At 52.2% G+C, this 14,237-nt stretch overlaps 1 protein-coding gene across 1 annotated transcript; it reads right to left on the reverse strand.

Annotated features, from left to right (window-relative positions):
* Nucleotides 1–1,785: 1,785 nt before the first annotated feature.
* On the reverse strand, nt 1,786–11,929 carry PPIB (peptidylprolyl isomerase B). The gene is made up of 5 exons (XM_048866999.2): nt 11,744–11,929; nt 10,274–10,387; nt 8,688–8,781; nt 2,585–2,769; nt 1,786–2,170 (listed from the first exon to the last, which is right to left on the reverse strand). The coding sequence occupies exons 1-5, from the start codon at nt 11,900–11,902 to the stop codon at nt 2,048–2,050; spliced, it is 675 nt and encodes a 224-aa protein (XP_048722956.1). The 5' UTR covers nt 11,903–11,929; the 3' UTR covers nt 1,786–2,047.
* Nucleotides 11,930–14,237: the final 2,308 nt, after the last annotated feature.

Raw genomic sequence — 14,237 nt, forward strand, 5'->3', positions numbered from 1 at the left:
ATAAAGAGCTGTGTCCTGGGTGTGACATGCCCTGTTTGGCCTCTCAGCCAAGGGGTGAAAGAGGACAAAAGCCTAGTTGCAACTACTGGATGTTCTCATGAACAAGGTCAGTCAGCCTCACCTCAGTCCCTGGAAAAATCATGGAGCAGGTCCTCAAGGGATCCATTCTGAAGCACTTAAAGGAGAGGAAAGTGATCAGGAACTGTCAGCATGGATTCACCAAGGGCAAGTCATGCCTGACTAATCTAATTGCCTTCTATGACGAGATAACTGGCTCTGTGGATGAACGGAAAGCAGTGGACGTGTTGTTCCTTGACTTTAGCAAAGCTTTTGACAGTCTCCCACAGTATTCTCGCCAGCAAGTTAAAGAAGGTTGGGCTGGATGAATGGACTATAAGGTGGATAGAAAGCTGGCTAGATTGTCGGGCTCAACGGGTAGTGATCAATGGCTCCATGTGTAGTTGGCAGCCAGTATCAAGTAGAGTGCCCCAGGGGTTGGTCCTGGGGCCGGTTTTGTTCAATATCTTCATAAATGATCTGGAGGATGGTGTGGATTGCACCCTCAGCAAATTTGCAGATGACACTAAACTGGGAGGAGTGGTAGATACGCTGGAGGGGAGGGATAGGATACAGAGGGACCGAGACAAATTGGAGGATTGAGCCAAGAGAAATCTGATGAGGTTCAGCAAGGACAAGTGCAGAGTCCTGCACTTAGGATGGAGGAATCCAATGCACCGCTACAGACTAGGGACTGAATGGCTAGGCAGCAGTTCTCCAGAAAAGGACCTAGGGGTTACAGTGGATGACAAGTTGGATATGAGTCAGTGTGCCCTTGTTGTCAAGAAGGATAATAGCATTTTGGGGTATATAAGTAGGGGCACTGCCAGCAGATCGAGGGACGTGATTGTTCCCCTCTATTCGACAGTGGTGAGGCCTCATCTGGAGTACTGTGTCCAGTTTTGGGCCCCACACTACACGAAGGATGTGGACAAATTGGAAAGAGTCCAGCGGAGGGCAACAAAAATGATTAGGGGACTGAAACACATGACTTTATGAGGAGAGGCTGAGAGAACTGGGGATGTTTAGTCTTCAGAAGAGAAGAATGAGGGGGGATTTGATAGCTGCTTCCAAAGAAGATGGCTCTAGACTGTTCTCAGTGGTAGCAGATGACAGAACAAGGAGTAATGGTCTCAAGTTGCAGTGGGGGAGATTTAGGTTGGATATCAGGAAAATCTTTTTCACTATGAGGGTGGTGAAACATTGGAATGCATTACCTAGGGAGGTGGTGGAATCTTCTTCCCGAGAAGTTTTTAAGGTCAGGCTTGACAAAGCCCTGGCTGGGATGATTTAGTCGGGGATTGGTCCTGCTTTGAGCAGGGGGTTGGACTAGATGACCTCCTGAGGTCCCTTCCAACCCTGATATTCTATGATTCTAAGGTACTGGGCAGAGCTCCACCACTGGGTGCATTGCCTGTGCCACACCTTCACCAAGGGGGAAATGAACAGGTCCCAGGGACTGTACTAACAGGAGCAGGAAGTGCAGCCCCCACCAGAGGCACCACGCTGCAATACAGGGGGAGGTGCAGACACCAGCCCTGGCCTTGCCTGAGGTCCAAAGCAGATCATGTGCCTCCAAGCTCTCTGTTCAAATGCCTTAGCCACAGTAGTGGGGCATAAAAGCAGCAAAAGGCTGGTTGTTGCCCTGCTCAGGCAGAAGGGCCTGGGAAGAAGCTATTTATGTAGGGGCGCATTCAGACCTTACAGGAAGCGCACTTCAGGCAGTCCTATAAAAAACACACTGATCACATTTATTGGTGCATGTGCTTCTTACAAAAGTGATGGACCCACACCCCGTCTGCTGGCCAGGTGGAATGTGTTGGGTCACAGAGAACAGGAGGAGAGGCCGGGCAGGTTGGTGGCAGAGTACAGCTGCTGCTCACCCAGACGGTAGCTAGATCCAAGGAGCCCTATGGAGCATCACAGCCCGCAGCCCCTCACAGGCCAGCCCTGGCCGCACGGTTCTGCCCTGGTGCTTGGGCAGGATGGTTTACTCTTTGGCAATGGCAAATGGTTTCTCCACCTCGATGGTGCCACAGTCAGCAATGGTGACATCCTTCAGGGGCTTGTCCTGAGCGTCCGTCTTGGTCTGCTCCACCTTCTTCACCACATACTAGGGGACACCCACAGTGAGGATGGGATGTCCCTGTGCACAGGGTCCCCTGACAGCCAAAGCTGAGAGGGGTGTTTCCACCCCTTCCCCAGCTGGCAAGCTCCAACTTTAACTCCCAGCTGTTCCCTTGTCTCACCTCAGGCCTGCTCCAGAAAATATAGAAAAGGAGCCTCCTCTCCCAGGAGCCAGGACAATACTAGACTCACCCCCCTCAGCCTTTGTTTCCAGAGACACAGCAGCCATGGGCTCTGTCTGGCGCTCTAGCAAGGTCTAACATGCAGCCCAGGCCCCATTCCCTCAGGGGCGCGCACAGCCAACTGCGCATCAGCCATGCCAGGGAGGGTGCTTCCCCCACCCCACATCACCCCTGGGCATCTCCCCTCCACCCCACCAGGGATGTGGCTTTCTCCTTACCATCCCTTCCAGGATTTTGCCAAACACAACATGCTTGCCATCCAACCAGGAGGTCTTGACTGTGGTGATGAAGAACTGGGAGCCGTTGGTGTCCTTGCCAGCATTGGCCATACTGACCCAGCCAGGTCCATAGTGCTTCAGCTTGAAGTTCTCATCAGGGAAACGGTCACCATATATACTCTTGCCTGGCAACGAGAGAAGAGGAGCAGCTTACAGTCATGGGTTCCATGCAGGTCAGCTCCCACTGCTAGCACCAGACGAGCATATTAGCACATCCAGAGAGGCAGCAGCCTCCATCAGGGAGAAGAGACCGCATCTACCCCCATCATGCAGGGCTCAGCTCCTCAGTGAGGCTGCTGGGAAGTCTTCCCTCCATCTACAAGAACCAACACACCCTCTGGGAGGGAGGGGAAGTGCCACAGATATGGGTAGGGAGCCCCATGCTGGCAGGCTAGGGGTGCACTGAGCTGTGGCCGAGAGCAGTGCTGTGGTTGACAGGAGCATGGGCACTTTCAAAACACACAAGGATGGGTCACGCTCCATGGACAGCTCCCAGGGCAGGAGCCAGGGGACACCCACCCTCTGCAAGTCACAATACAGATATGCAGCAATGAGCTAGTCTTTGCTTAAACAGCAGTGGCTCAGCTTTAGGAATGAACAAGAGGGAAGGGTCCCAGGCAGAAGCCCTCCTAGTTCCTGTGTAAGGAGCGTTGGCCAGGGCTCCCCGAGGGAGACTGAACTATTAAGGGAATCTAGTGCTCATACTGTGCCACGTGCCTGCCTGGCTGCTAGTGCAAGGGTCAGGGTAGGGAGCAGAGACACACTGCAACAAGGGGCAGCTGCTAGAACTAGTCAGCGGGAGCAGAAGTGACTAAGTGACCCTTGGGGGAGCTTGTTGTCTGTTCGCTTGCTGTGTGCCTCATTGATTGAAGTTCATGGTGTGGTTGGTTTGTCTTGGGGGGCAGAGTGCTAAGCCTAGCCGCCTGCGAGGCCAGGCTGGGAGCTTCTTAATAAGGTTCTAGCCTGCCAGCCTCTCATTCCTAATCCCATGAATAGTCCTGCCCCTTTGTCAAGGGACCCTAAAGGAGAACAGGGGGTTAAAAAGCCAACTCCTAAGCAACCAGAGGAGCTAGCGAACAGCAGAGTTTTGGAAGGGACTTTAGAGGAGTGTGAGGACCAGATCCCCTCATGTTCTGCCAATCAAACTTCCCTCTCCCCCCACTCCAAAAAAAAAAAAAAAAGCTGCAAGAGTAAAAATAATGCAGGCAGAAGTCCAGCAGCAGAGTGGGGGCTACCCAGTTTATTGCACTGAATGCAGCATGTTTGATTACCTGCCTTGTGAGTAGGTGGCACATGTGCATTTAGTGCAAGCAGCTCACAGCCCTTAGAGACAGAGTACAGGCCCTTGAGCCCAGAGTGGCTGAACTGGAGGAGCTAAGGGAGACAAAGGTACACAGACACTTTCTGGGACCCAGGAGAGCAGCCCCACCGCCCAGTCTGACAGCCTCTGTGCTGCTGAGGAGGATGAAAGCCCTGGAGAAAGAGAACATCAAAGTGGAGCAAAGGGAAACGATCCCATGACTGGGACCCTCCTTCGAAATAATGTCATGGTGTTCTCTCGCATTGAGGATGCCCCCTCCAGGGGAGGGAACCCAGTTATTAGGAAGAGACAGTAATAGTAATGGGGGATTTGATCATTAGAAACACAAACAGCTGGGTTTGTGATAACCAGGAGAACTGCATGGTGAAGTGCCTACTGGGTGCAAAGGTTGTAGCTCTCTCAAGACATCTAGCTAGATTAATACGCAGTGCTGGGGAGGAGCCAGTAGCCGTGGTACATGTAGATACCAGTGACACAGAGAAGATAGGAGAGAGGTTCTGGAGGCCAAATTTAGGCTGCTAGGTACCTCCATGGTGGCTGCCAGGTACCTCCATGGTAGCATCCTCTGAAATGCTTCCAGTTCCATATGCAGGGCCAGTTAGCCAGGCATAACTGCAGAGTGTCAATGCGTGAATGAGACAATGGTGGAGGGAGGAGGGTTTTAAGTTTTATTAGGAACCGGGGAACCTTTTGGGGAAGGAGGAGGCTACACAGGAAGGACGGGCTCCACCTAGTCCAAAATGGAACCAGACTGTTGGCAGGTAAAATTAAAAAGGTTGTAGATGAGTTTTTAAGTTAAGGGCTGGGGGAAAGCCAACAGGTATATGGTGTATATATACACGCAGGCACATGGTTTGGACAGAGATTTCTCTTAGGGGAGGATCTATTAACGAGGATTTTCTGTTACCTAATAAAGAGGAGAGGATAGAAGTTGAGAGAGTACAGGTGGGAGCTGAAGAGAAAGTCAAAGGAGAAGGAGTCCCATTCAGTTACATCACATGAAGGCAGACAACTAAATATTGACTATTTTTATAAGTGCTTGTATACAAATGCTAGAAGTCTAAATACTAAGATGGGTGAACTTGAGTGCCTAGCATTACATGAGGCTATTGATAGTACAGACATCACAGAAAGTTGGTGGAATGATGATAATCAATGGGATACAGTAATACCAGGGTACAAAATATACAGGAATGACTGAGTAGGTCATTGTGGGGGAGTGGCACTATTCATCAAATACAGTAATCTTAAATGAATGAAATAGCACCACAGACTCTCTGTGGACAGAAATTCCATGCTTGAACAACAGTCTAGCAGAGGGATAGACTATCAACCACCTGACTAGGATGGTGATGGAAAATGCGAAAGGCTCAGGGAGATTAGAGAGGCTACAACACAAGAAAAGTCAATAATAACGGGAGATTTCAACTATCTCCATATTAACTGGGTACATGTCCCCTCAGGACAGGATACAGAGATAAAATTTCTAGACACCATTAATGACTGCTTCTTGGAGCAGCTAGTCCTGGAACCCACAAAGGGAGAGGCAATTCTTGATTTAGTCCTAAGAGGCAAACAGGATCTGGTCCAAGAGGTGAATACAGCTGAACTGCTCTGTAATAGTGACCATAATGTAATTAAATTTAACATCCTTGTAGGGGGGGAAAAATATGAAAGAAGCCCACCACAGTAGCATTTAACTTCAAAAAGGGGAACTACACAAATACAAGGAAGCTAGTTAAACGGAAATTAAAAGGAACAGTCACAAGAGTGAAATGCCCACAAGCTGCACGGAAACTTTTAAAACATAATAAAGGCTCAAATTAAATGTATGCCCCAACCAAAAAACCCCAAAATAGTAAGAGGACCAAAAAACACCACTATGGCAAAGAAGAGTAAAAGAGGTGGTTAAGACAAAAAGGCATCCTTTAAAAATTGGAAGTAAAATCTGACTCAGGAAAACAGGAAGGAGCATAAATTCTGGCAAGTCAAGTATAATTAGGCAGTCCAAAAAAGAATTTGAAGAGCAACTAGCAAAAGACAAAAACAGCAAAAAATTTTTTTAAGTACATCAGAAGCTGGTAGCCTGGCAAACAATCAGTGGGGCCACTGAATGATCGAGGTGCTAAAGAAGCACTCGTGGAAGACAAGACCGTTGTAGAGAAGCTAAATTAATTCTTTGCCATGGACTTCCCTGCAAAGGATGAGAGGGAGATTCCCAAACCTGAGCCACTCTTTCCAGGTGTCAAATCTGAGGAACCGTCCCAGAATGAGGTGGTTTTGGAACAAACTGATAAATTAAACAGTTCTGAAGGAACTCAAAATATTAAACTGCAAAACTTACTAACTGTGGTGTGTAATGTATAGCTTAAATCAGCTTCTGTAACAGATGACTGGAGGATAAATAATGTGACACCAATTTTAAACAAAGGCTCCAGAGGCAATCCTGGCAATTACAGGATGGTAAGCCTAACTTCAGTACCAGGCAAATTGGTTGAAACTACAGCAAAGAACAGAATTATCAGACACATAGATGAACACAATTTGTTGGGGATGAGTCAACGTGGTTTTTGAAAAGAGAAATCATGCCTCACCAATCTATTAGAATTCTTTGAGGCGGTCAAACAAACATGTGAACAAGGGTTATCCTGTGGACAGTGTATTCAGACTTTCAAAAAGCCTTTGTCAAGGTCCTTCACCAAAGGCTTCTAAGCAAAGTAAGCAGTCATGGGATAAGAGGGAAGGTCTTCTCATGGATCAGTAACTGGCTAAAAGACAGGAAACGAAGGGTAGGAATCACAGAATCATAGAATATCAGAGTTGGAAGGGACCTCAGGAGGTCATCTAGTCCAACCCCCTGCTCAAAGCAGGACCAGTCTCCAATTTTTGCCCCAGATCCCTAAATGGCCCCCTCAAGGTTTGAACTCACAACCCTGGGTTTAGCAGGCCAATGCTCAAACCACTGAGCTATCCCTCCCCCCAAATACATGGTCAGTTTTCACAATGGAGAGAGGTAAACAGCAGGGTCCCACAGAGATTTGTACTGGGAATACATGGTCAGTTTTCACAATGGAGAGAGGTAAACAGCAGGGTCCCACAGAGATTTGTACTGGGACCAGTAACTCAAAATATTCATAAATTATCTAGAAAAAGGGGTAAAACAGTGAGGTGGCAAAGTTTGCAGAAGATACAAAATTACTCAACTGACTGCAAAGAGCTACAAAGGGATCTCACAAAACTGGGTAACTGGGCAACAAAATGGCAGATGAAATGAAATGTTGATAAATGCAATGTAATGCATATTGGAAAACATAATCCGGACAAGACACACAAAATGACGGGGTCTCAATTAGCTGTTACCACTCCAGAAAGATTTTGGAGTCATTGTGGATAGTTCTCTGAAAACATCCACTCAATGTGCAGTGACAGTAAAAAAAAAAAAAAAAAAAAAAGCTAACAATGTTAGGAACCACTAGGAAAGGGATAGATAATAAGACAGTAAATATAATGCCACTGTATAAATCGAAAGTAAACCCACACCTTGAATACTGCGTGTAGTTCTGGTCACCCTGTCTCAGGAAAGATCTATTAGTATCAGAAAAGGTGCAGAGAAGGGTAACAAAAATGATGAGGGGGATGGAACAGCTTCCGTGTGAGGAGAGAGAAAAAGGCCGGGACTGTTCAGTTTGGAAAAGAGACGACTTAGGGGGGATCTGACAGAGGTCAGTAAAATCATGATTGGTGCGGAGAAAGTGACCAAGGACGTGTTATTTACCCCCTCACGTAACACAAGAACCAGGGGTCACCTGATGAAATTAATAGGCAGGTTTAAAACAAACAAAAGGAAGGTATTTCTTCACACAACGCAGAGTCACCCTGCGGAACTCGATGCCAGGGGATGTTGTAAAAGGCCAAAAGTATAACTGGGTTCAAAAAAGCACAAGGTGAGTTTATGCAGGATAAGTCCATCAACGGCTATTAGCCAAGATCAAGAATACAACTCCATGTTTGGGTTTCCCTAAGCCTCAGACTGCCAGATGCTGGTACTGGATGACTGCGGATGGATTAGTCAATAATTACCCTGTTCTGCAAGCGCCCATTCTCAGTGATGTGCCCATCCTAAGCAGGAGCTCTGGTTACACAAGCTGATGGGAGACGCTTCAGCTCAGGCCTGGCTGCTCACTGCGACACCCTTCTCCACAGCACAGCCAGGAGTCCCCTACCAAGGGTGATCCCTGGTGGGGTGTTGTCTGAGCAAGAGCCTGAGTGCACTGTCCGTGCTGGGGAATGGCAGGACTCAGGAGAATCCCTGTAACCGTAAGTGCCAACTCCCACTCTGCCCGGTGGGTGCTCAGCCCCGCCCTACCCCCATTCCACCCCTCGCCCCCTTGCACCTCCTTCCTCCAAGTCCCCGCCCCTGCCCCGCCTCTTCTCCGTCTCCTCCCCCTCCCTCCCAGAAAGTCCTAAGCACCACCAAACAGCTCTTAGGAGGTGAGGAGGGGACAGCTTGGCTGCCGGTGGGTGCAGAGCACCTGCTAATTTTTCCCCATGGGTGCTCCAGCCCTGGAGCACCCACAGAGTCAGCGCCTATGTCTCTAACTCCAAAGTGGCTCTGCAGAGTGCTGGGCAAGTGCAGCAGATCCACAGCCTGAGGGAGTCCATGCGCAAGGCTCATGGCCTGGAGCACAGGCCCGTGGCAGGGTGGCACAGGCCCAGCATTACCTCCGGTGCCGTCTCCGCGGGTGAAGTCTCCTCCCTGGATCATGAAGTCCTTGATCACACGGTGGAACTTGCTGCCCTTGAACCCAAACCCTTTCTGGAACAGAGGAGAGTGAACATGAGGCCAGGGGAGGAGCAAGTGCCTGGGCAATAGCTAAGGGATTGCTCCACCCCCACAATCACGGCTTCATTGCCTACCCATCTCCCCAAAGAGGTGCTCCCCCCAGACAGGGCAGGTTGAGCTGGTGCAGGAAGCCAGTTCTTCCTATGGATTGCAGTCTCAGGCAGCAGTACAGAGTGTCCATTTATGTCTCTGGCCCTCCTGGTTGGGAAGAAACCCTTTCAAATGCGACTGATACTGCAGCACTGCATGCCTGAACCTGCAGCCAGGGTTGAGGGGGAGTCCAGGAACAGTTCAATGGGAGCAGGCTGAGCAGTGATTACCAGGAGAGTAGCAAATTCAGTCCTACGGTAGGCAATTGGGCAAGGACAGGAGCTGGTTCAGTGAAGGGGTAGGGATGGGAACCTGGGGCAATTTTGCATCTTCTCCAACGCATCCCAGCTCAGGGTCCCAAGAACTTTAGCCCCCAGCAAGCCCAGAGGGTAGTGGGACTTGTCTCCATTCCCAATGCAAGACAGAGCTGAGAAGAGTTTAGTACTGCTAGGGGCTGTGATTTTTAGAAGGCTCAAAAGGAGTTAGACACTCAACTCCCACTGAAAGGCCCCAACCCAGCACTCACCACGATGAGCGAGTGACCGGAGCCCAGGGCTCTGCTGGAGAACACTTCCTGGCCCTCAGCAGCAGGCAGTGAACAAGAATCAGGGCTCCAAGTGTTGGGAGCTAGTGAGGGATCTGATCTCTCTGCAGCGGGCAGCTGTGCACAGACCCCTCCACCTTACACATGGGAGAAGGGGCGTGGCAAACAGCCTTCTGCGCTGCACTCAGAAATCTCAGTCTTGGGGGCCCCAGGCTTCAGCCTTTTGATAGCCAGTTATATAAAAAAGGGGACATGCCACACTGCTATTCCCTTGGGGTTTGGTTCACAGGCAGTGCAGCAGCAGGAGACTGGGAAGTATCTTGGTGACTCCCCCATTCTAGACCATGCTCCCCCACTCACTCCTCCTCCCCCTAGGCAGAACTAGAAGTGGGGGGGTATCAAAAGTGGGGTTGAAGTGCCAGGATGCTGAGCAATGCTGGTAGACCTTCTACAGGTCTTTGTGGCTCGAGGCAACACCCCCCTCAAGTGTATTTAGAATAAACCTGAGCATAACTCTCAGGATGAGCCTGCAAAGGATAACTACCCTGGCAGCTGGCACACCCCATCAAGGAGAAATGGAAGGTCTGCTCAACCAGTGAGCACATCTGACCTGTAATTAATATGGAGGCTGCCAACAAACACACCCCATGTGCTGCTGGAACGACCTCACTACTGCTCCCCAGCCCAGCACCTGACTTTCTCCCTGCTTCCGGCGGGGGCGGGTGTGCGTATACACACCAGGGCCAACACCAACTTATGCTGAATGGCACACTGCAACTCCAGGTGAGTTGGGAAACCAGAGTGAGGGTCATTGCCCAGCGGTTCATTCACCTCTCCTGTGGCCAAGGCAACGAAGTTTTCCACAGTCTTTGGGACGGTCTTCCCAAAAAGGCCAATCACGACCCGGCCAACATCTTCGTCCCCGATCCGCAGATCAAAATACACCTGTGGTACAAGGGAAGCAATGTTAGCCAGGGATTCCTGTTTCTCCTGTCATGGCGTGGCACTTGGAATACGAAATGGAGCCAGTCGGATGACACCTCCCCACCATGCCAGGCCCAGGCACTGAGCCTATCTGGCTGGCTGGCTAGCTGACAGCAGCTCCAGCTCATGGGATCCAGCTGCAAGTCAGCCTTTGAGCTGTAAATCATCCCAACTCTGAGAAGCAGCATGAGGGGCAGAGGATTAAGCTCAACATCGGGAGGGGTTAGAAAGCTCAGAGCTCTTTAGTGTTCATTTGGCTGCACCTTGAAGACCTTTCCACAGCAACCCCATCCATTTGGAGCACAAGTAACCCCATCAAACCAAATTATCTGCCCTTTAGGGCAGGGCCTGTGTCTTTTACTCTAGGGCTATATTCAGAGCTATGCATCTTTCTATTCCTGAGACTCATGCACCAGCAGGCTCTTAAGCCAAGCTTGGCAGGGGTTCCTGCCTAAGGAATCTTGGCTATCAGGTCCCCCGCCCCCAATGCCTGGCATGGAGTCAGCAAGATGGCAGCAGGCTGAATGGATTCAGAGAGAATTGCCACCAGACTTTTTGCCATCAGAGCCCTTGCTTTTGGGGCTCCCATTCCTAGAACAGCGCTGGGCTCAGCTCACAGGCTGGCCTGCCCCTTCCCTGCAGCCCCACACCCGGGCACGGGGGACTGCGGCAGATCCCAGACTCCAGCTGTTTCAAGGAACCCGGTCATCTCACCCTCTGCCCTCCGACAGACCCTCCCGCTGACCCCATCTGTGCCCGGCGCGTGCCACTCGGCCCGGGTTGGGGCAGGGCTCCGGAGAGGCCGGGGTTAACCGAGCCACCGACAAAGGCCGGCGGCACCTCCAGCTCCCCACCCTTGGCGCCCGCCGCCCCTGTTGGCTGCCCAGAGGAGCCGTGGCCGCGCGAGCCCGGCGGGAAGGGATGGACCCCGCGGCTCCGGGGCACCCGTCTGAGCCTTCCCCAGGGAGCCAGCAGCCCGCGCCCCCTCCCTGCCCCGACCCACCCCCACCCGGCCAGACCCGGCCTCGGGACCCACGAATTGCCGGGGGCCGCCCCGGCAGCGCGGCCACGGCTCCAGGGCCGCTAGGCCAGGCAGCGGGCACCGCGCCCCGCTCTAGGGGAGCCGAGTCCGGCCTGCCCCGGCTGGGGTGCGGGGCTCGGGGCCCCGAGGAGTAAGGGGGTTGGGGGCTGAGCCGGCAGGGGCGGGGACCCGGGGGGCAGACTCCGGGCGGGGTAGGGGGCCCGGCGGGGGGAGACCAGGGGGCCCTGGGAGGGGTTCCGGGAGGGATGCGGCGGGGGGGGACGGGGACGGCCCACCTTGGCGGTGACCTTGGGCCCCTTCTTGCGCTCCTCGGCCCGCGAGGCGGCCGGCAGCAGCAGCACCAGCAGCGACCCGCCCAACAGCGCCGCGGCCACCAGCAGCTTCATCCTCCTGCGCTCGCAGCCCGACCACAGCGCCCGCCGCGCCGCCAGCATCCGGGACCCCCGCGCGCCGCTCGCCCCCCCCCACCCGCGCGCCCACTCCCAGCCCTGCGCCGCCCGGCCCGAGGCGGATACGCCTCCGCTCCCCCGCCCTGGCAGTGGTACGGCCCGAATCGCTCTGCCGCCTACAGGCGCCGGACTGAAGGAACAAATCGATCCCGAAGGGGAGGCGACGCTCTTCCCCCCGCCCAGCGAGCCAGGGTAGCGCGTTCCACTGCGGACAGAGGGGGATCAGGAACCGGCCCCAGAAACTGCCACGTTTCCAGTTTCTCATTGGGCCACGTCTTAGCCAATGGGAAGCGGGCACGGAAGAACGGGGCGCGGCGCGCGCCGATTGGGCCCACTGTCATCCACGAGGGATAGCGCCCAGGATGCACGGCGCGCCCCATGCAAGGACTACATCTCCCGGCAGGGAGCGCGCGGCTGAGCCGTGGGGCTGCGACCCCCGGGCCGGGCGCTGCCGAAACCGGCGGGGTGACCAATGACAGTATGTCCCGTGTGGCCGGGGCGGTCTCTTCTCGAATCCCAGTCCCGGCCGGCCTGACTCTTCTGGCAGAAGTGGGGCGTTTGTCCCACTTGTTCTTGCCCACTGGGTCAGGGGGCCGGGGCACATGCCCACTTTTGTCCGTAGTCGGGGGTGGAGGAACGGGCGAGGGCAGGGGAAGTGCCCGCGCCAGACCCCCGCAGGGAAGGAAGCAGGCTCAGGGCAGGCAAGACCGGGGGAGGGGAGGAGAGGAGGACTTGGGCTAGCACCACATGGTGTCCTGTTTTTCTTTTGGGAAATATGATCACCCTACAAACTGGACCCTGACCCATAGTGAGCAGGGGGCTCTTGGCTATCTGGCGTGGTTCCTCAGCTCTCTGCAAGGAGACAGACGAATGCTGCAGCTTGGTACTACCTGCGTAGGGGCCCTTAGTAGGAATATATTCTCCCCCCCCCCCCCCCCCCCACTAAAACAGCCAAGTTCTTACAATAAAAAGTGAATATGGGCCTTTTCGAGCTGCTCAGAGCCCTAAACATAAGAACAGCCATCCTGGCTCAGACTAAAGGTCCATCTAGCCCAGTATCCTTCTTCCGTCAGTGGCCAATGCTAGGGGCCCCCTGAGGAAGTGAACAGAACAGAGCTCCATCCCCCATCGGCAATTCCCAGCTTCTGGCAAACAGGCTAGGGCCACCATCCCTACCCTCCATGAATTTATCTAGTTCTTTTTTGAACCCTGTTAATTAGTTTGTTTGCTAATGCCTAGCCCTGGCTCTGGGCTTGAGTGTCCAGGGCTGAGTTACTCCTACAGCACACAAGGGAAAGCAAGAGGTAGTGTAACCCACTGCGGGAACTAGAGCTTAGCCACATGGATTCACTCATTTGTGGTAGGGATGCATTCAGGACCCAGCTACAGCTAGTTACAGCAGAGACAACGAGGAGTTCGGTGGCACTTTAAAACTAACAGATTTATTTGTGCATAAGCTTTTGTGGGTAAAAAACCCACTTCTTCAGGTGCATGGAGTGGAAATTACAGATGCAGGCATAAATATACTGACACATGAAGAGAAGGGAGTTACCTTATAAATGGAGAACCAGTGTTGACAAGGTCAATTCAATCAGGGTGGATGTGGTCCACTCCCAATAATTGATGAGGTATCAATACCAAGAGAGGGAAAATTGCTTTTGTAGTGAGCCAGCCACTTCCAGTACCTATTCAAGCCCAAATTAATAGTGTTAAATTCGCAAATGAATTGTAGCTCTGCAGTTTCTCTTTGAAGTCTGTTTTTGAAGTTTTTTTGTTGAAGGATGGCTACTTTTAAATCTGCTATTGGATGTCCAGGACGATTGACTCTGGACTCCTCGTTGTTTTTGTGGGTACAAACTAACACTGCTACCCCTCTGAAACTTAGAGCAGAGAATCACTCCTGGAGCCCAGCACTCTAAACCCAGCCTTTTCCCATACTGGGGTGCACTACCATGCTGTAGGGGACACACTGCCAGAGCTGCACAGGTGGATGGAATCCCAGCTCAGCAAATACTTCACCATATTCAAAGGCCTTCTCTAAAGTAGGATTTAAGGTATGATAGTCTCATGTGTTAGCAGAAAAGACCCAAGCATTTTTGGAATCAAACATCACATGTCTCTCTCTAACCTATTGTAAAATACTAGTACAGCAGGCAGGAAGCATGTCTGGGCCTTTAGCTTTTCCTTTGTTTGGGTACCTTCAGCTGTAAGTACAACTGAAATGCAGGATGACATCACTGGAAGTAGCCTTACATGTATCTAGAGGAGAAACCCCAAAACAACATGTTTAATTTTCACTGACAACATAGAACCCAAAAAT

Source organism: Caretta caretta, chromosome 10 (genome assembly GCF_965140235.1).
Source record: "Caretta caretta isolate rCarCar2 chromosome 10, rCarCar1.hap1, whole genome shotgun sequence".
NCBI lineage: Eukaryota > Metazoa > Chordata > Testudines > Cheloniidae > Caretta > Caretta caretta.